Source organism: Carassius auratus, chromosome 16, assembly GCF_003368295.1.
Source record: "Carassius auratus strain Wakin chromosome 16, ASM336829v1, whole genome shotgun sequence".
In the NCBI taxonomy this organism is placed as follows: Eukaryota; Metazoa; Chordata; class Actinopteri; order Cypriniformes; family Cyprinidae; genus Carassius; species Carassius auratus.
The window spans coordinates 1,444,639-1,465,948 of NC_039258.1; the positions used below are offsets into that span (position 1 = coordinate 1,444,639).

General features: G+C 37.0%; 1 protein-coding gene across 2 annotated transcripts in view; it reads left to right on the forward strand.

The window, feature by feature from the left end:
* The window catches only part of LOC113115693 (CUB and sushi domain-containing protein 3), a 236,530-nt gene that overhangs the window by 22,317 nt on the left and 192,903 nt on the right, over positions 1–21,310 (forward strand). For both annotated transcript variants that reach the window (XM_026283241.1, XM_026283242.1), the window contains exon 3: positions 10,275–10,387. In XM_026283241.1, the coding sequence (XP_026139026.1) occupies positions 10,275–10,387 (113 nt within the window). The remainder of the gene's footprint in view (positions 1–10,274; positions 10,388–21,310) is intronic.

Sequence of the window (21,310 nt, forward strand, 5' to 3'; positions counted from 1 at the left end):
CTCTCTCTCTCTCTCTCAAGTGTTCATGGTCAATTTTAATACATATGTGTTGAATATAAGTGTTACATTAGTAAATTTATATATGTGTGTGTTTTATTTGTGTGTGTGTGTGTATATATTATTATTACTTTTATGAAATGTCATTTATGTGCTTTTGTCATTTAGAAAATATTATTTTCTACTGGGCTTTATTTTATTTGATATCAGATTTCGTATTTTTTTTTTTTTTAGTTGTCAAGGCAACATTTCTTCAGTCTATGTGGATGAATCATCAGTATTTTTGGTCTGTTTTCCCATAAGAGAAAAACTGTACATTTTAAAAGTGTTTGTACTATAAGTCAGTTTTGTTACTTTTAGCAGAAATTTGTCAAATATTATGCATGAGTCATACAGGAAAAGTTACAAGTATGATTTTCATTAGATTTCAAGCAGCATACCTGTACTATTTTTTTTTTTCTTTCAAATTTTAAACTGATTTTGTGTATCAGCATCTACATCAGCGATTTATTTTTTGTGGGAAGGTCCTGGCAGCCGACATTTCAGGATATAACTTTTTTTTTGTATCCTGCAAATAGGGAAATATTTAGCTTTCCTCTGGTGACCCTTGATTTCAACACGTTCTGGAAAAATCGATTTATCAAAGCAATTCAAGCAGATGCCTCTGATACGTTACTTATCCCACCACTGCCTGACATCGCAATTTATCATTTTTCTGTTCAGAACGTGCCGTCCCAAAATAGCACCGCACGACTTGTGGCAGCATTACCTGAAGGAAATCACAGAGCATCCAGAATTAAGATGAAATATCTCCAATTAAAAGTTGACCTCGTGTTTGATGAGTCAGATTAGAGAGTTTAATTACAATGTGACAATTAGTTAATTGTGCTTTTGCACAGAAATCTAAAAATCTTAATTGATAGCTTATTTTGACCTGTGCTTGTTATTAAAGCTCAGTGTCATACTCTGGCAAGCATAATATCTCATAATATTGGAAAGAATAAATTATTTGTCTAATTACAGACTCTATTGTCTTTGTCTGTAAGAAAATCCTTCCTAGCATGGTACGCTAATTACATGCTTCGGCTTTGCTAATGTTACAAACAAGTTAAAGCTACAAATGAACATATTACACCTTAACTGTGATGATATGATTCAAAGTGTCATGAAACACCTTGTTTTAGTGCAGGTCAGTTCTCACCATAGTTTTGAAACAAAGGTTAACTGGGAGGAAAGGAGAGCATGCCATAACTGTCTGAGCTCCAATCAGTGTTATTTTGATTCAGTGAGGTAAAAGGAAGAGTTCATCCAAAAAGAAAACCATTATTTAATCAACCTCATGTTGTGCTTAATGTCTCTTTTTTTTTCTTCGGTGTGATGTGAATGCAAAAAGACAGTTTTGCATGTAATTACAATAAAATAGTCTTTTAAGCATTTAATATTACATTACATTTGCTTATTTTTAAGCATTTATTATAGTATTTTTTATATTTTAAATTAAATTTTAAAATCTTTTCAGTTTTTTTTGTTTTGTAATTTGCATGCATTTTAAAAGTTATTTTCATGCATTAATTATGCCTTGTAAAGCACTTCATAATGCATTGTGTGATCTCATGAATAATTGTAAACCGTTTTAATGCATATTAATACTTGCCTATTCATCATTACACCTATACTATAATGTATAATCCAAGTATAGTGCATTAAAGCACACAACAAACAAATCTTCAAATATTATGTATTTTAACTTTGATTGCAATTATATAATCATAGTACATTATGAAAAATGTAATGCATTATACATAAAGCCTTTAAGTTAAGTGCTATCTTATTGGTTTAAGATTTAATAATATTAGTTATTAATCAGTTATTTGTCTAGTCACAACTTCAAATTTTTAACTCCAAACTAATATATATTTTATTTTATTTATGGTTTATTTTAATTTCTGAGAACTATTTTTGTAAGGTTTTGCTTCATTAAAAGTAATCTGTGGCAAGAAGAATCTTTGAATCCGTTAACGCAGTTTTCAAAGTTTGGGCATATTTCCAATAAAACATCATAAGCCTAAGTAGACATTAAAAACCATTGGCACCAATGGTATCTACAATCATTTTAGGCTTTCAGTGCATTTGTAAAATGCAGTTCAAGTCTGAATGATTCACTCATAAACTGGACTGATCCAGTTCTTAGTGTTTCAGGGATTGGATTGCAGTGGTTAGGATTATCAGTGAAGAATGATTTAAATTAGATCCTCACATATATCACACAATTTGATGCTTTTATTGTGATTTTGCTTCTTTTTTGAAGCATAAAAGCTTCAAAAGCATTAAAGCTTTACCCATTTATGCTTCAATTGCATGGAAAAGAGTGACCGGCACAATGCAAAATTACACCTTTTGTGCTCAATGCATGAATGAAAATCATCTTTTTGGACAAGAAATTGAATAAATACCAAAAGTTTCATTTTTACTTGGGTGAACTATTCCTTTAACCTCTCCAAGAATGTGTTGTAGCGTTTCATGACCCTTTAAAATCAGCCCAAGCAAGACATAAATGAACAACAAACAGAGGCGCCACTTCAAAACGTCGTCAAGATAAGAGTCAGAATGAAAAATTACGCTCTGTCCTTTTCTTAGCAAGCAGCTCCGATAACAACGTCGCTTTTCAGAGCGCATTCTCGCTATACCTGCAGAAACGCAAATACGTTTGCATGAGAAATGACTGAGACGCACTTTTCTTGACCTGATGAATGAATTCAGGTTGAGAGTGAGCAATGCATTTGTCTCTCGTGAGGCATTTTGGGAAATTGCTAAAGCATATCTGTAGATTTCTCTCTTTTCAGCAGCTGGCTTCAGAGATACGGGGCAGTAGTCAAATACAGATTAACCACAAAGAGACACAGCACATCAGAATCAAGGAGACGCTCACAAAGTCTGATTGGAGAGACGGTGCTCTGTATGCAAGGCCGATCTGAGCAGACTTATTTACTCAACCTTCAGAGCGCACCGTGCTAATTGGATACCTCAGTCCGGTCAGATGTGAGCACTGTGCGTCTGAGTAATTGGCCTGTCTTGCTTCTCCTAAATAGTGTCTGCCCAGTCATTTAACTTTGAAGTGTCTTCGCAGCACAGACGCGCAATGTTTTGCATGCCGAGCATCAACTTTCTTTGATGTACAGTGTCATATTGCAACCATAATTCGTCTTACAAGCCTAGGGAGCAAAAGCTCAGGCTCTCTGGTCAGTGCCAGCTGGGTGATAAATGACATTTCAGCTCTGCGAGTCGGGCTAGTGGAGCCATTTGCTGTAAATTGATGTAAATCTTCACTGAGGTCATAATGTTTTCTTTAAAGGAGCAGTTCAGATAAAAACGGGGATTCTGTCATTACCCAAAATGACTCCCCTTCATGGCTTCAAATGAAATGAATGCAAATGGAGAAGAATGCAGTTGTTGTTTTTAGCCGCCATAACAGCTGAAAGTGATCAAGACTGTATAGTTCAAAAAAGACAAACAAGCAGCATAAATGTAGTTCATATTACTTATTCAGAAGCCATACAAAATCCTTATGCGGAACATTTTTTTTATTGTCTTTTTGGAGCTTGATTACCATTTATAAACAGAACTATGAACTGCTGCATCCCTATGAACTCGTCAGCATTTACATTTATTCATGTGGAAAAAAGCCACTTCAATCCAACAAGCAATTCATCTTAAAGGAGCAGTTCACAAAAATAAATAAATAAATAAATTGCTGAAAATGTACTCATCCCCAGGGCGTCCAAGATGTAGAGGAGTTGGTTTGTTAATCAGAACAGATTTGGAGAAATTAAGCATTATATTACCAATGCTCACCAATGGATCCTCTGCAGTGAATGGGTGCCATCAGAATGAGAGTCCAAACAGCTGATAAAAAAACATCATAACATTCCACAAGTAATCCACACCATTCCAGTCCATCAGTTAACATGCTGTGAATCGAAAAGCTGCATGTTTAAATAGACAAATCCATCAATGAGACATTTTTAACTTCAGTCCATTGTTTCTGTCTAAAAAACAAGTTTCATTTGAATAAGAAGAGAATAGTATAGTCCCAGTACAGTTCTAAAAAAATATGTTTGTTGTTTCTTACAAGCCATTGAATGATTACTGGAAACGTGTGAATTATCCGTGGATTATTGTGATGTTTCTATCATTTGACTGCACACATTCACTGCAGAAGATTCATTGGTGAGCAAGTGATGTAATAAAACATTTTTCCAAATAAGTTTAAGAAACAAACTCTTCTACATCTTGGAAGACCTGAAGTATGCTATATGCATCTGGAATTACCTGTTGCATTTAGCACTTGCATTCAGTTGCTTCTTAAGAAAGCACTCTCTCAATATATTCCAATACTCTCTTGTCAAAACAGATGTAGAACAGCTTCATTTTATTCCGTCCATCAAAGTCCTAAGCAAATTGAATTAAATTTGACCGATACTCAGTACTCAAGAATTTTTCATGCCTAAAGCTTTTTCAATTTTGGAGATCCAAAAAAGTAAAAAAAATATATATGTATATACAGTGTTGGGTATAGTTACTTTGGAAAGTAGTTAGTTAGGTTACAACGTTACCATCAATTAAAAGTAATCAGTTATGATACAGCGTTACCTATTTATAAAAGTAACGCGTTAGAGTACTCATGCGTTACCAAAAATTAAAAGCCGTTTGCAGCGGCTCACACATGACAGACACAGCCCCCGGCCCCTTTAAATGCACCTAGAAGCCGTGACTCCTGACAATGAATAACGTCAGTCATCCGACTAAATTAACACTGCAGGATAACAATAACAGGAAAGACAGTCAGCAATAGGCTATTCCACATGGCGTTTTATTTATTTATTATCACAGAACATATTATTAATCAAAATTCGCACCTAACGTTACCCAGCCCGGGTAGCCTAGGCTACTGTATATTATGAGCACCACAAGATAACTCCTGATTTTTCTTTAACTTTAAATAATGCAGTTATCAAAGTACAATTATGCTTACTTGTAAACACAACCTTAAACAGGCTTGCAGATTTAAATCCATTTAGAAATGATGAACAACCAGCCAGCCAATGATCTAACAGAAATTAACAGCTGCCTGTCAAACAAAAATGATAACAAACCGAATTAAATCCTTCACTGCCACACAGGCAAATGACAAATCGCTTAATAGCCGAACTAATTATTATTAAAGTGTCACTCACAGTCACAAGCCTAAATTCGCTTTAACACAGTCCTCTTACATTTACTCTTCAAAGCAGTGATTACAACGTAGCGTTAAATTTGAGGTAGAATTTTTGGCGGTCGACAGAAGCTTTTCACCAACGCAGTGTGCATTTTACCATTATGTTCTTTTCTTTTTCATTGACAAATTGAAAATAATGTGCGTACTTCCATAAACCAAACGCTGTCCTCTCTGCTATCTTGCCGGGAGTTCGAAAAAAAAAAAAAAAACACACACACACACAGGGTCAGGCGCAGGGCACAGACGCATCACAGCCATTGACTTTACGATCACAGAGTTTCGGCTCCGCTGATACATCCGCAGGTGGCACAGTAGACCTAGGACTACTGTCTGACAAAAAGGCTGCAGTCGGGATTTTCCTTTCCTTAAAATAACGGATTACTTTTTTTAAAAATAACGAAGTTACTGATTACTTACGCACGAAACTAACGCGTTAAGTTACACATTTCAGGAAAAAAGTAATTAGAGTACTCTAACGCGTTACTTTGTAACGCGTTACCCACAACACTGACTGCCACACAGGCAAATGACAAATCGCTTAATAGCCGAACTAATTATTATTAAAGTGTCACTCACAGTCACAAGCCTAAATTCGCTTTAACACTCTTCAAAGTAGTGATAACAACGTAGCGTTAAATTTGAGGTAGAATTTTTGGCGGTCGACAGAAGCTTTTCACCAAAGCAGATTGTGCATTTTACCGTTATGTTCTTTTCTTTTTCGTTGACAAATTGAAAATAATGTGCGTACTTCCATAAACCAAACGCTGTCCTCTCTGCTATCTTGCCGGGAGTTCGAAAAAAAAAAAAAAAAAAAAAAACCCACACGCACACACACACACACACACACACACACACTGGGTCAGGCGCAGGGCACAGACGCATCACAGCCATTGACTTTACGATCAGAGAGCTTCGGCTCCGCTGATACTGTACATCCGCAGGTGGCACAGTAGACCTAGGACTACTGTCTGACAAAAAGCAGGCTGCAGTCGGGATTTTCCTTTCCTTAAAATAACGGATTACTTTTTTTAAAAAAATAACGAAGTTACTGATTACTTACGCACGAAACTAACGCGTTAAGTTACAAATTTCAGGAAAAAAGTAATTAGAGTACTCTAACGCGTTACTTTGTAACGCGTTACCCACAACACTGTATATGTTGTTCTTTCTAAGTACAGTTTCTATTTAATCTCATTGCTGTCTAAGCAATCAAGATGTTCAGGTCTCATCTGTGAGATGGGATACATACACACACACACACACACATATATGGCTCTCTTATTGTTGTCTCATTTGATGGCTTTTAGAAGCTTTTACATCGGAACTCTTCACACACACACACACACAAGCACAAGCTGTGTTTGTGTATATAGTAGAAATGTACTCTGTGTCCTCTCAGATAGCGAAGTAAACGTTTGTGTGTGTGTGTGTGCGCGTGTCTGTTTGTGTGAATGCTGACTCACAGTCAGCCAGCAAAAGCCAATAAGACCCAAAATCTCTTATTGGCACTCTCTTTGGAATAATTCACATTTTTTTCTCCAGCGTTTGATTGTTCTTCACTCGTGGTAATTAATCCCTTAGATCCGTTGGCTGTCCGCAGGCTCAAAAGGTTTATTTTTCAAAACAAACAACAATTAACAGTGTTATTGTGGGCATGTAGCAGGTTTGGTTTTCTTAGTGACCTTTGTGGTTTAAAATGGGCATAAAGCCTGGTCCAGTTTTCTGGTGATTCAGGCCATTCACAGGCTGAGGCTGATGTTACGTGACACTTTGAGTGACCTCTGCTTAACCACACATTATGTTTACATATGGTTTCCCTCAGCCTCCTTAATATCCCACCGGACTTAACTATACATTTTCTGTTAATTGCCTTGAGGCCAGGTGAGAGATGTGCTCATCAAATCATTAACTCCAGCTCTAGGGGTGCACAGACTTTCCAATAATTCAATTTCTAAGAGTCTTAAATAATAAGTAATCTTAAAGGGAACACAAAATGACATTTGCACCGCAGTTGGGCTCTCTAACCATTGACATATTTTTAGAGCGAAACAAAAATTTTGTCTGGACATAACACATTTTATCCATTGCGATTTGATTGGATTGTTAATAGTTGGAGTCTGTTATTATTGGTTAATATTGTATTTCCCACTTCTGTAGTCTATCAGTAGAAAAGTAATTTTATATGTGGAAAAGGTAATTGCATTTTGACGAATTATTGCATAACATGCATTGAATGAATGTGGGCAAGAAGAGCAGAGAGATTGTAAAAAAAAATAATAATAACAAACCTATTTTCAAACAGGTTTCAAACACTTTTAAAACCATCAATCAGACATCTTCAATACTCCTCAAGTCATTGGTTGAGGAAATGTTATATCAGTGCCCAAGGTTAATTTTGGTGTCACTAGGTGCAGAAAATTGTGTGTGCTGCAGCTTTCCGTGTGTATATAGATATACATACATACATACATAAATATAAATATACTATACACACAGTATACTGCACATGCACGTATACATATACGTGTGTGTAAGTGGCTCAAATTGAAAAATATATTGTTTTTACATGCTGTGGTCATTCAATAATAAAATATGCAATTTACTCATCAGGATTTTGAAATATAATATAAAAGTCTCACTTGAAAAAAAAAGTTGAACATGAACTTAATATATATATATATATATATATATATATATATATATATATATATATATATATATATATATATATATTAATAAAGAGCAGAAACCAGAAACTGTCATCATGGTGCTTTGGTTATGGAACCTATTTAAATTGACCAATAGCATCCTGAAACAGCAACATTTAGTGAACCCATGTTTAATGATCATCTTTTCTTTGTTTTATCAAAGCAGTTACATTTTTACTTATTTGAAGGTCAAATACAAGTTTTTACCCTTTATGCTGTCAAATACTATTCATGGTTTACACTTCCCACTGTATTGCTACCAAGCAACATAAAATCACCATGTTATGATGCAGTCATGTGGATGTCAATGCTACATGTGACATTTGTGAAATAGCTCTAATGGAGTCATATGAAATGGCCTTCAATGTGCACCTGGTTAAGAAATGCTCAAGATTAATATTTAATCAACACGAAATCAAAATGGATATTTCACTTATTGCACTTATTACTCATGTCTTAAATTAATCAGAGTGCATGATGTCCAACTAGTCATGGGCGATGGGACAAAAACTATTATATCACGATCCACGACTGCATCACAATTGTTTTTCACATTGGTCTTTAAGACTGTTTTGCATGTTTCTGAGGAGTAAAAACTAGTAGGCCCTATAATTAACATAAGTAAAGAGCTATCAAGCTTATTGAAGACAAGTTAGAACAAAGAATCAGATGCATTCAAACAAATAATAAATAAGTAAATTAAAATAAATACAATGGAACAAAAACAAGAGATGTAAAATGTGTAACTGTAGTATTAATTTAAGAAATATTACAGAAACTCAAAGTAATCAAATGTAAAATATTACACTGTGTGAATAAAATGTAGCCTGCATTGATTTTTATGAGAGCTACAAAAATTATTTGGTCAAGAGCAAATTGTGTTATGATTAATATTAATGATAGAGACACCAGTAGGTTTTTAGACTTCTGTCACTTTAAGAACTCTGATCTAATATACTGACAAACATCCTATTTTTTCCCAGATTTTTATGTTCACATAAAAACCGAATGTGACATAACCACATTTGTTTACAAAAATACTTGCCAAGATGGACATTTAGAATTTTGTTTTGTGTATTATCAGCCATTTAGGTGTGCACCCGTTCCCAAAACGTACTTTTTGTGTCCGCGCATTCCACTTCCGCTTTTAATAACTCCTTTTAATACCACTTTAATTTCTCATTCATCCATGATTCTTTACCACTTTAAAACTTTATAAAGTACTGCCTGATCACAATAAAAAAAATATTCAGATATGTATATCAAACCTTACATTGTCTTTTCACAATGTAATTAAATGGATATAATCACGTCATTCTGTGTCACTCAAAAAATAATGTAATTTAATGGATTTAAATTGTGTTTAAATTTATTCATATTGCATCAAGTGCACAAGTATCTGTTCTTATCTTGAACTCACTGCGGTTATCACAGTTTAGCTGCTGCCCGAATGCTGATGGTACTTTTGTGAAATTATATTTTCAAATCGTTGGGGCTCATTGATCTTTTCCAAGTTTCAAATATCAGAGAGCTTCACATCCTGTTAAAGCAGCACTGGCTGTGATACAGAGACAATGATTTGGATGAGTTCTTATGAAATAGGAAGAAATGACTCATTCTTTATGTCTTGTTGTGTAAAGCAGAATCGAGTAGGCAAAAGGTGTAAAATCGGTGCGACTCCTGGGATATAGGGTTGTCAAATGTACGAAGAATAAAACACAGTGGGCCAAAATAATATTTGGGCTTTTTTGGCCTTGCATAAAAATGCATGAATTCTTGAATTGGATAATATGCCAAATAGCCAAATAGCTTTTGCAAACAAATTATGCAAGCTCTTGTCTCAGAACTAACTTACATTTTCTGAGACATTTTTTAATATTATAGTCATTGTTTTATCATTTCAGCCCTGACATGCTTGTTTTGCATGAAGTGTTGGTGAATTTTGAAAAAGAAGTCACATTTCACCCTAAAATTAAAAGAAAAGGTAAATTTGATCAAAGGAAATTAAAAAGCAATGCAATAATAAGAAAAAAAGGGGAAATGTAATACAAATAAATGATTGCATCAAAGTATTTCTTCTTATTCTGAATGGAGGGAGAAAAAAAAATTATATTCTTTGTTTATTTGTTTAAATGCATTAAATAATTTTTTAATTTTATTATTATTTATTTGTATTTTTATTTGTTTGCAAAGGTCTGGATGCATTCTGGCAATGACCAGTTATAATGTTTATTTATATGAAACCTCTCACCAATTTCTGTCCGGATGAATAAGATTTCTCTCTTCTCATACAGGTTAACAGGATTTCAGGTGCCAGCGCCCGTCACAAGTACCGGATCCATATTTTCCCTGCGTCTTACCAGCGACTTTGCTGTAAGCGCCCATGGATTTAAAATATATTATGAAGGTGAGGAAAAACATCCTTTAATTCTCTCTTCTATTTATCATGGGTTTTTAGTTCAGAGATGCAAATTGCATACTGTAGCGGTCAATTAAAAGTTTTTCATCTCATAAGTGTTTGACAGCAGGGCAGTGGGCGTAAAGATAGAGAAGTGAAAAGCAATGAATTCATTCCTTAATACTCTAATAATAACTATTACTAAAGGAGAATTCTAGTCTGTACATTTTTCTCACTAAAACACACTGTAATATATTAGTCAAGGTTTCTTTCATAAGTCAAACTAGTTTTGAAAGACTGGTTTTGCTAGTGTAGGGTCTCTATGTAAAATATCTCTTGTTAGGATTGGCTCACATTCTTCTTTTTTTTTTAAATGAGTAACAGTGCTTACTTTTGGGTTATTTTCTCTGTCAGATCAAGCATATTTTGCATTGCCCCATCCATTAATAATTTTAGTTAGTTTTAGAATGCCAGTTCATTGTTCAGGGTGTTAATTCGTTAGGGCATTGCTTGGGTATTTTAGTGGTTGCTGGGTTGTTCCTAGTGATTGCTAGTTCTTTGTTGAGGCTGTTATTTGTGAGGGGATTACTAGGTGGATGCTAGGGTGTCCTGAATGATTGCTACAGTATTACTAGTGTGTTCTGGATGATTATTAGTTCCTTGTTCGCGATGTGGGCCGCTAGGAGACGGACAAATAAATAGACAGCTCGTCCAGTAGACGGATGGTAAAATCATTTAGGGTTGCTTGAAGACTGAATAGCTTGAAAGGTGAAGGAAACCTGAGTCAGAACATCCTGTGCTGAGTTTGATGGATGTTTTGTTTTGAATTCTGTGGTGCATCATACTGTATTTTAAAACGCCAAGAAAAAAATAATCAGATTTTCTGTTTCTCATTTTTAAAGAGTCTCTTGCTACATCGGTGGTTCCCACCTCATTCAAAAAATCTGTCACCATCCCTGTGCCTAAGAACAATAAACCCTCTTGTCTGAATGACTATCGTCCTGTTGCCCTCACATCAATAGTCATGAAAGTCATTGAGGGGCTGGTTAAAAACGTCATCTGCTCCTCCATCCCCGATACTTTAGACCCTCTTAAGTTTGCCTATCGCCCAAACAGATCCACAGATGATGCCATCTCTCACACCCTGCACTCTTCTCTCACACACATTGACAGCAATAACGGGAACTATGTAAGGCTGCTATTTATCAACTTTAGCTCAGCTTTTAATACTATAGTCCCCATAAAGCTAGCTTCTAAACTCATGGACCTCGGTCTGATTTCTTCACTCTGCAACTGGATTCTTGATTTCCTCACTGGAGGACCTCAAGTGGTGAAACTAGCCCAGTACATCTCCAATTCCATCACCCTGAACTTAAGAGCCCCATAGAGCTGTGTCCTGAGTCCCCTGCTCTACTCTCTCTACACGCATGACTGCGTGTCTTCGCACAGCTCCACATCTATTATCAACTTTGCTGATGATACTGTGGTTCTTGGCCTCATTCACAACAATAATGAGACCGCGTACTTGGATAAGGTAGAGAAATTAACGTCATGGTGCCAGGACAACTGTCTCTTTCTGAATGTGAGCAAAACTAAAGAACAGATTGTGGACTCCAGGAAGAGACAGCAGCAGCCCTATACACCCCTTATGATCAGCGGGACACCTGTGGAGAGGGTGAGCAGCTTCAAGTACCTTGGTGTAAACATCTCCGAGGACCTGACTTGGACTACACACATTCAAACACAGGTTAATAAAGCCAGGCAAAGACTGTACCATCTGCGACAGCTGAGGAAATTCACTGTCTCACCAGCATTCCTGAAAACTTTCTATTCAGGGGCTATAGAAAGTGTATTGACTCAGTGTATCTCAGTGTGGTATAGGAACAGCTCCAGTCAAGACTGCAACGTCTTGCATAGAGTTGTGCTCTTAGCTGAGCGAATCTCCGGGTTTGCTTTCCCCTCTCTGCAGGACATCTACATCAAACGCTGCAAAAGCAGAGCTGTTAAAATCATCAAGGACTCTATCCACCCCAGTAATCATCTTTTCACGTTGCTGCCATCTGGTAGGCGCTTCCGTAGCCTTATGGCAAAAACCGAGAGACTCGGGAGGAGTTTCATCCCCCAGCCCATCAGGCTCCTAAACCCAAAACCAGCCTCTTAACATGTCACCACTTAATATTCACTTAATGAGTAAGACATTCACTACCTCACATTGACATTCGTGTGTATCTTAATATTTAAGACTACAGTTTACATTCATGCACATTATTTTGTGTTCTATATTTAATTCTACAATATACATCTTTTTTTTATTTTATTCTTATATTTTTGTTTACTTTTATTTCATTCTTTCATAGCTATATTTATGTATATTTTCATCTGTGTTGTATTCTTTAATAATTGCACTGTCCATGGAGCGGACCTGACTCACATTTCACTGCTGGTTATATATGCTCTATATAATTGTGTATGTGACGAATAAAAATCTTGAATCTTGAATATGTCCGCTTTAAAAACACTATTGTTGTCTGTTTCTGGTCAGCCTAGTTGTGGATCACTTATTTCAGCCCAAATATCTTAGTTCACCAAAAAGGGGATGCTTAATATCTGAGCAGATGTTGTGCTGTGCCATCAAGTTTATTTCAGCCTCTTGCCATGATTGGTTGAGTTTGCGCGTGTCTGGATCATCTAAACCCTGAGCGTCTCGGTCATCTACACCCTCAGCGACTGTCACTTCTCAACCACTCGCCATCTTCCATCACTCTCTCCACCTGTTATCCTCCTGACCTGACCACAGCATGCCGCCCCATCTGCTCCATCTTTACAGTCTGAATTATTCAGTCCCATTGACCAGCCTGGGCTTTGGCTCACGCTTTTGTGTTTAATGTGCTTCTGAATTTTATGGGTTTCGGAATATTAATCCTGCAGGTTATTTCACTCCAGAGGGCCTGGGATTCTGATCGTCATAAATTTCCATAGATTGACATATGTAATTGACGAATTTGAGGCTCCTTTGAGCATTTTTAAGAGATATATTACTAGGGTATTTTGGATGGTTGTTAGATGATTATTGCCAGGTCTCTTACTTGTAAAGCCTGTTGACCACCATGGGTCTACTGGTCCCAACATTAGTTTGGTTAGTGCAAAATCCAAAGAGCCCACCTGGTCTCTATGATTTTTCTGGCATGGTTTGTAATGTGTTCTAGGTAGTTGCTAGGGTATTTTAGATAGTTTATAAATGATTATTGTCTGTTGGCTTTATTTATCTGGTTTGGTTAATGTGTCCAAAGAACCCACCATGTTTCTAGGATTTTTTTTGGCACGGTTAGTGGGTTTCTAGGGAATTTTGGTTGGTTTTCAGGTGATTTCCCCCAAGACCTCATAAACTTATTCGAGGTCTATGGGTCCCAACATGGGTCAGTGAGTAAAAAAAGCCCACCTGGTCTCAATTTTTTTTTGGCATGGTTTGTAATATCTTCTAGGTAGTTGCTAAGGTATTCAGGATGGTTGATAGATGATTATTGCCAAGATTTTTAAAGTCTGCTGACCACTGTAATATTCTTGGAGGTCTATTGCTCCCAACTAGTTTGGGTAATATAGAGTCCAAAGAGCCCACAAGGTCTCTGATGTTTTGGCATAGTTTTTAAGGTATTTTAGGTAGTTGCTAGGTCTTTGCTAGAGTATCTTGGATGGTTTCAATTTGATTGCCCCCAAGTATTTAGATAATTATTTGGGGCCTATAAGTCCCAACATCAGGTCAATGAGGGAAATGTGCCCGCCATAGTTTTTTTGTTTTGATGCTTTGGAACAGCTTATATGGGGGGATGTTTTTGATATTCATGAGTCCTAACATAAATAAAAAAAAATTTTTTTGCATGGTTTTTTATGGTGTTCCAGGAGGTTTGTATGGTATTTTAGATGGTTTATTGATGATTGTACTCAAGTCTCTTTGATAATGTTGGGGGTTAATAAGTGAATAAGTGTAGGGAAGGGGTGTTCTAAATAGTTGGTAGGGCATTTTGAATGGATTCTAGGTGATTTCTCTCAGGTCTCTTTGACATTGTTCAATGTCTTTGACCCATGTGTCAAAACATGGGTCATTAAGTCAAAAGAACCCAAACCTTGTCTTCATGATTTTTAGTGCAATTTGTAGGATGTTCTACAAAGTTTCTGTGGTGTTTTGGGATGTCTTTTAGACCACCAGGTGAAATGATATGTCCAATCCGTTAAAATCTCAATGAACAGTTTTGGGTTGCAACATAATTAATCTATTAGTATAAGTTGTGTGTTTTTTTTTTTGACATGGTTTGTAGGGTGTTCTAGGTAGTTGCAACGTGGTTGCTAGGGTATCTGGGGTAGATCTTGGGTGATTGTCTCTTTGATATTATTGGAGTTTTATGAGTACCAACATTGGGTCAGTGAGTCAAAAGAACCCACCTTTGTCTTTGATTTATTTAGTGCAGTTTGTAGCATGTTCTAGGTAATTTCTAGGGTGTTTTGGGTCCACCAGGCAATTTTTTTTTATGCCTGATCCTTTAAAAAAAAGCAAAAACACACAACAAACCTTGTGATTTCAGGTATAATTTGTGTCCTTAGTGCAAACAGTGAGGGGTTAAGGGTCATGAGTCTTAGCAAGCAGCAATAACAAGGGATTGGTTCGTGTCCAGTGGTTTTAATGTGCTAGTGATTCAACATTTATGAGAGAGATATGGACTCACACTGGGGAAAAGAAATCTCATTTTGGTTCCTGTCAGTTTTCCGTCATGTCGGAACAACTGAAACCATGTTTGACAGTCAGTGCATGCGCTTTGATTAATGTGTCTATCGCCATCCAGTCTGAGTCAGCTTCTGAGTATGAAGTTAGATGCAAAACCTCAACCTTTCTTTCTGCCCTTCAATTGAATGCCAGTGACTCTGGAAATACCATATGTCATGATCAACATGCTAATGTTCGGCCATCACAACGTCCATTAACGGTCCTTCCTGCAGAGCCTCTAGCCATCTAAATGCTAGAACAGGCCAAAACATTGATTCGGAAACATTTTCTGGGATGACTAAAGATCGCTCGTTTAAGGAAATGTGAGCAAAACGAAAGCACAGCAGAAATGGCAGCACTTTTTGTCTTGTTGCAACCTTTGAAATTTGCTGCTCGTGGCCTATTGCTTCTCTGAAATACATTATGCTTTCTGGTGACCTGTGAAATCTGCGTGTCTTTGGGTTCCTGGTGGCCCCGTCCCTGTGGATCCTGTGAAGGATTTTGGTGGTGTTTGCGGATTGCTTGTATGTAAAAACAGCTCAATAATTCTGGATTGCACCGGGACTCGTGACACGCTCCCAGGGAAAGATTGCTGTATGCTGAAGTGTGCTCAGCCTCGCAATATAGATGCTCTGACAAACTTCCATCATCTTCAAGGGCAGCAAAAGTCATTAGATGTATAGAGGGATGAATGGCTCATCTCCTGGGATCAGTCTGTGGTAATTACCTCAGCGGTGTGCCTACTGTACTCTCAGAGCTCAGTTCAGACACATGAATGTATATCATTTTATTTGAGAATAGATATTAAAGGCGATATGTGTAAATCCTTGAGCATGAGAGGAACAGAATTGCAGAAATAATAATTGATTTCCAACAGGTCAATGTCTCTGCCTATTATTGGTCTGGTAGGTAGACCAAAGGCTCACGTGATTGGTGAGGTGTTGTGTTGCTGTGTTAGGTTGGTTATGGATGCTCAAAAAAGAAGCACCCTTTTGATCAAATACAGCTATGAGTTTTTCATACCTGTATTTGGGGATCCTCTGCCATTCCTCCTTGCAGATCCTCTCCAGTTCTGTCAGGTTTGATGGTAAACATTGGTGGACAGCCAATTTCAGGTCTCTCCAGAGATGCTCAGTTGGGTTTAAGTCAGGGGTCTGGCTGGGCCATTCAAGAAGAGTCACATAATTGTTATGAAGCCACTCTTTTGTTATTTTAGCTTTGTGCTTAGACTCATTGTCTTGTTGGAAGGTGAACGGACAACATGTCGAACCCTGAAGCAGACGGTCTACAGCAGCTGAAGAACACACCGGGTGCCACCCCTGTCAGCAAAGTACAGGAAACGGAGGCTTCAGTTCACACAGGCTTACCAATATTGGAGAATAGAAGATTGGAAAAACTATGGGTCGATCTGATAAGTCTCCATTTCTCTAATTTGCTGTGACATTCAGATGGTAGCGTTAGAATTTGGCGTAAAGAACATGAAAGCATGGATCCATTCTACCTTGTCTCAACGTTCAGGCTGCTGGTGGTGTTGTAATGGAGTGGGGGATATTTTCTTGGCACACTTTGTATCTAAAAGTCTATTTTTGTCTCATGCACTTAATTAATATGCGTTTTTTCCTTTGAACTTTGAAATTATATAATGTCAGCATTAGTCATGTTATTTTTTTATAATCTCTTAAACATAACTTTAATCTTAAAATTTTTCTTGAAATCCTAAAAGGTTTCTTTCTAAAATATAATTTTTTATATCAAGTTCAATTCCAGAAATACAGTACAAAATGAGGAACTGTTTCACTTTGACTTTGAAAATCACATTATTGAGCTGAATTTATATAAAAAAACCATTACAAAGACACATCTTTCTTTTTTCTATCTATAAATTTATTGTTTAACATATTTAATTGAAATTCTTTAAAATATCAACATCAGACCTGTCATAGAATTTTCTTTAACGTTACCTTCTTCAACTTTACATACATTTTTGAGCCAAATTAATCAATAATCATTTCAGAAGGTTGTTGTTTTTGTTTTTTAACTTTGTTAAATGTATCTAATAGACCTTATCATTGTATTTATTGGTCATTATGGTTACAAATAAAAGTATGAAGGCTTCAAGTTTGAGAATGGCAGTCCTATTTTCTGATTTGAGATAAAAGTGTCCTTATAGTGTTTCTGGTGGTCTTTTCCCAGACACTTTGGGAGCTATTATGAACATCTCCAGCAAGCAAAAGTGGGATCAAAATAGCGGCCATTTCTCATAATAAGAGAGCTGGGGTCAGTCGCAAGGGGCTCTCTCTGTTCAATGGAATCTATCTGAGCTGTTTCTGATTGAAAAGAATATCCCTGGTTCAATACAAGTTAAGCTCTATTGACAGCTTCTGTGACATGCTGGCGATTACCACAGAAAAATTATTTTGACACATCCCGCAATTTTGGAAGGCAAAACATCTGTGTTTACTGCAATGCACTTATATTATAAGTCTGTATAGCAAAAAGGGTTTAGATGCAGATTTGATTCTTTAATGTATAAAAGTAAATATTATTGAAAGTACAATATAAGAGCATGCATGTACGTACACACTAAGGGCCCTATTTTAACGATCTAAACGCAAAGTGTAAAGCGCACGCATTTTTGGAATGGGTTGTCCCTATTCTCTTAATGAGCTTCAATAAACCAACCAAAATGTCATCTCCCATTCCCTTTAAGAGCGAGATGCGCTCGCGCCATGGTGGATCGCTATTTACATGGTGGAATTTGCTGGTGGAAAAACTGAATGCTTCTCAAGCGTAAAATGTGTGTGTATTGTCATGAATGTAAAATTAATTCACCAATTTCATTCATCATTATAAGTAGTAATAGGCTGAATTGCAAATAGGTTGCATACTGTAATTCCAATGACTATCCATCAGTACATTTTATATTTATATAGCCTACACAATAATATCCTTTTACACTGTAATCCTTTTGTTTTTAATATTTGGCATGTTTGTGTGATGCGCATCCCTGTGTGTAATAAGCAAAGTCAACGCGCACCATGGACCCGCCCAGAGGCGCATTTTCTACCATTGCGCTCTTTTAATAACAAAAAATATTACGCCATTGACTTTAAACTTTAGACCAAGTTTGAGTTGGTCTATGGCGCAGTCTATTTTCAGCTCCTTAAAATAGCAATGTGCCAACAATGCGCCTGAACACATCTATTTTTTACAACACAAATGGGCACAAATGCATTTGCTAATTAAACAACATGGCGCTGGACAGGCAAATGCGAACGGCGGCGGACTGAAACTAGCAAACACATTTGCGATGTGCCTTGCATTGCATTGCGTCGGGTGTATGATAGGGCCCTAAGTGTATTGTATCAAATTAAAAACCACCTATAATGTGGGTCCTTTTATTTTCTCATGCTGAGGCACAAGCCAGTTTTTTTTCTGTTCAAACTGACAGCAGGTCACAGATTCAGTCCATAGAGCTTAAGTTGTACTGAATCAAAAACATTATTGGATACATTGGCAGCAACAGACAGGCTAGTGCTTCCACAGTAACTGTCAATGCAGATCACCAAACAGCATTCATTATGACAGCAAGGTGTCATTTGTCACGAGGGCTGGAGGTATGACAGGCCACATGCCATGCTTATGTGTCATGTTTATGTTTGTATTTATTGTTGAAGCTGTCATGTTAAGTGATGACAGGTAAAACAGAACACTCTCCTACTCCATAAATCAGATGCTGGTTGCAAAGGCCACCGTGGTGGATGTGAAGGTAAACACAGGAGGATTGAGCGCACCAAATCTTAGCGGTTTCTTAGATAGTTATCTGTGGAGTGACACTTCAGTGGTGTGCAGTGACCGCCACATACCCGTGTGTAGTGAATCATCAAGATGAAACAGGGTTTGCAATCCATTTTACTTACCTAATGTGACGTTGAATGAAACAGGATATTCAGTGATCTAAAATGTAGGTAAGCACTGGTAAGGAATCCATTGGGTTGTATAAAAGTGGTGTTACATGGTTGTTAGAACTATTAAAAGTGTTTTTGTGTGTGTGCATTTGTATAGTGAAACGTGTAATAATAAATTTGAATGTCATCTATTTTGATTTGATCATCGTCTGAAATATGGATGTTATAATGTATTCCTGTGGTTTTTAGCTGTTGCATTGCAGGTCTTTCTGAGGGGTCATCATCAGCAAAATAGGCTTATTATGGGAAAACATTTCCCATGTCATTTGTTATGTGTCCAATAATACAGTATTTTAGCGAAAATTCATTAGTAACTAGGGAGAAGCCAGCCAAATGAGATCGATGCCAGCATGAACAGGTTGCCGGATATCCTCTCATCCTACGCGAAGTGAAAGAAATTATGACCCAGACTAGATACATATGAATATAAAGCTTGCAGCCATCGAAAGCCACTCATGTTGTTAGTTATATTTTCGTTGTTAATGTGTATATTGTTGGGGCTATGCAATTAAGGGGAAGTCGTGGCCTAATGGTTAGAGATTCCGACTCGTAATCCAAACGTTGCAGGTTTGAGTCTCATACCGGGAGGGATTGTTGGTGGGGGGAGTGAATGTACAACGCCCTCTCCACTTTCAATACCATGACTGAAGTGCCCTTGAGCAAGGCACCGAACCCCCCAACTGCTCCCTGGGCGCTGCAGCATACTTCATCATACTTGGCTGTATGTCACGTAACTTTAACTTTAAAGATGGATGGATGGAGGAGTGTATTGTTGGGTCCATGCAATTTTTTATGAATGAATTGAAGAATGATAGATTGGTGGATGGATTTATTGATGAATGATTTGTGAATGGATCAATATCATGGATGGATTATAGATTGGTAGATGGATTGTTGCTTATGCAATTTATAATGACTACATGGATGGATGGAGCAGTATATTGTTGTGTCTGCAATTTATGATGGATACATGATTGATAGAATGACAGGATGAACGTTAGATTGATGGATGGATTGATGGTTGAATGGATGATTCATAGATGGATGTATGGATAAATGAATGATAGATTGGTGAATGGATTTATGGAACGACTGCATGGATGGAGGAGCAGTATTTTGTTGTCAATGCAATTTTTGATGAATGAATGATAGACTGGTGGATAGATTTGTAGGTGGATGGATTAATTATAGATTGGTAGATGGATTGATAAAGCAGTGTATTGATGGACTTATGCAATTCATGATAGATGATAGATGGATATATCAGTGTATTGTTGGGCCTACTGTATGCAACTTATGAATGGATGAGTGATAGATTGGATGAAAGGATGGATGACAGATTGATGAAGTAGTATATGTTTTGGCCTGTGTAATTCATGATGGATGGATAATAGACTGATAGATTGATTGAAGGATAGATGATAGACTGATGGATGGTTGGAGTGAGCAGTGTATTGTTGGGCCTATGCAGTTTAGTGCTTGGATGGATGGATGGATGGATGGATAGGTGGATGAATGGAGCTGTAGAGTGCTGGGCCTGTGCAATTGATTATGTATGTATGGATAATAGACTGATATATTGATTGAAGGATAGATGATAGGCTGATGGATGGTTGGAGTGAGCAGTGTATTGTTGGGCCTATGCAGTTTAGTGGATGGATGGATGGATGGTTGGATGGATTGATGGCTAGATTGATGGATGGATAGATAGATGGATGGATAGATGGATAATATAAATGTTTACACCAACAACAAAAGAGTAAAATCTACCCCATAAAAAAGAACTAGTGTCTTGTTGTATTTCACATCAGTAGGCTTGTATTTCCACAAATCCTGAGTAGCAATTACAAGAAATGGCCTCTATCTAAAAAGTAATTTCCAACTCCAAATGTCGCACTCCACCAGTATCCTGCCCATCAGTCCGAGCTCTGTAGCACAATCAAACAGATGCCTTTGTCATCTCTCTGTTTGTATTTGAGTTTTTTTTTTTTTTTCAGTCTGCTGAGGGAGCAGGTTTGTAATTGCTTCTTTGGATCAGGGGAAGAAAAATAAATAATACTCTCTCAAAGGTAATACTTCAACACACTTTCTGTACTAAGTCTGATTCATTTCCACTCCAGGCCATTTATTTGACTGTCATAATATAGAAAGCCACGGAGTCCAACCTGTCGTAATGAACAGGAAATGCCTCCATTACCCCAGATCATG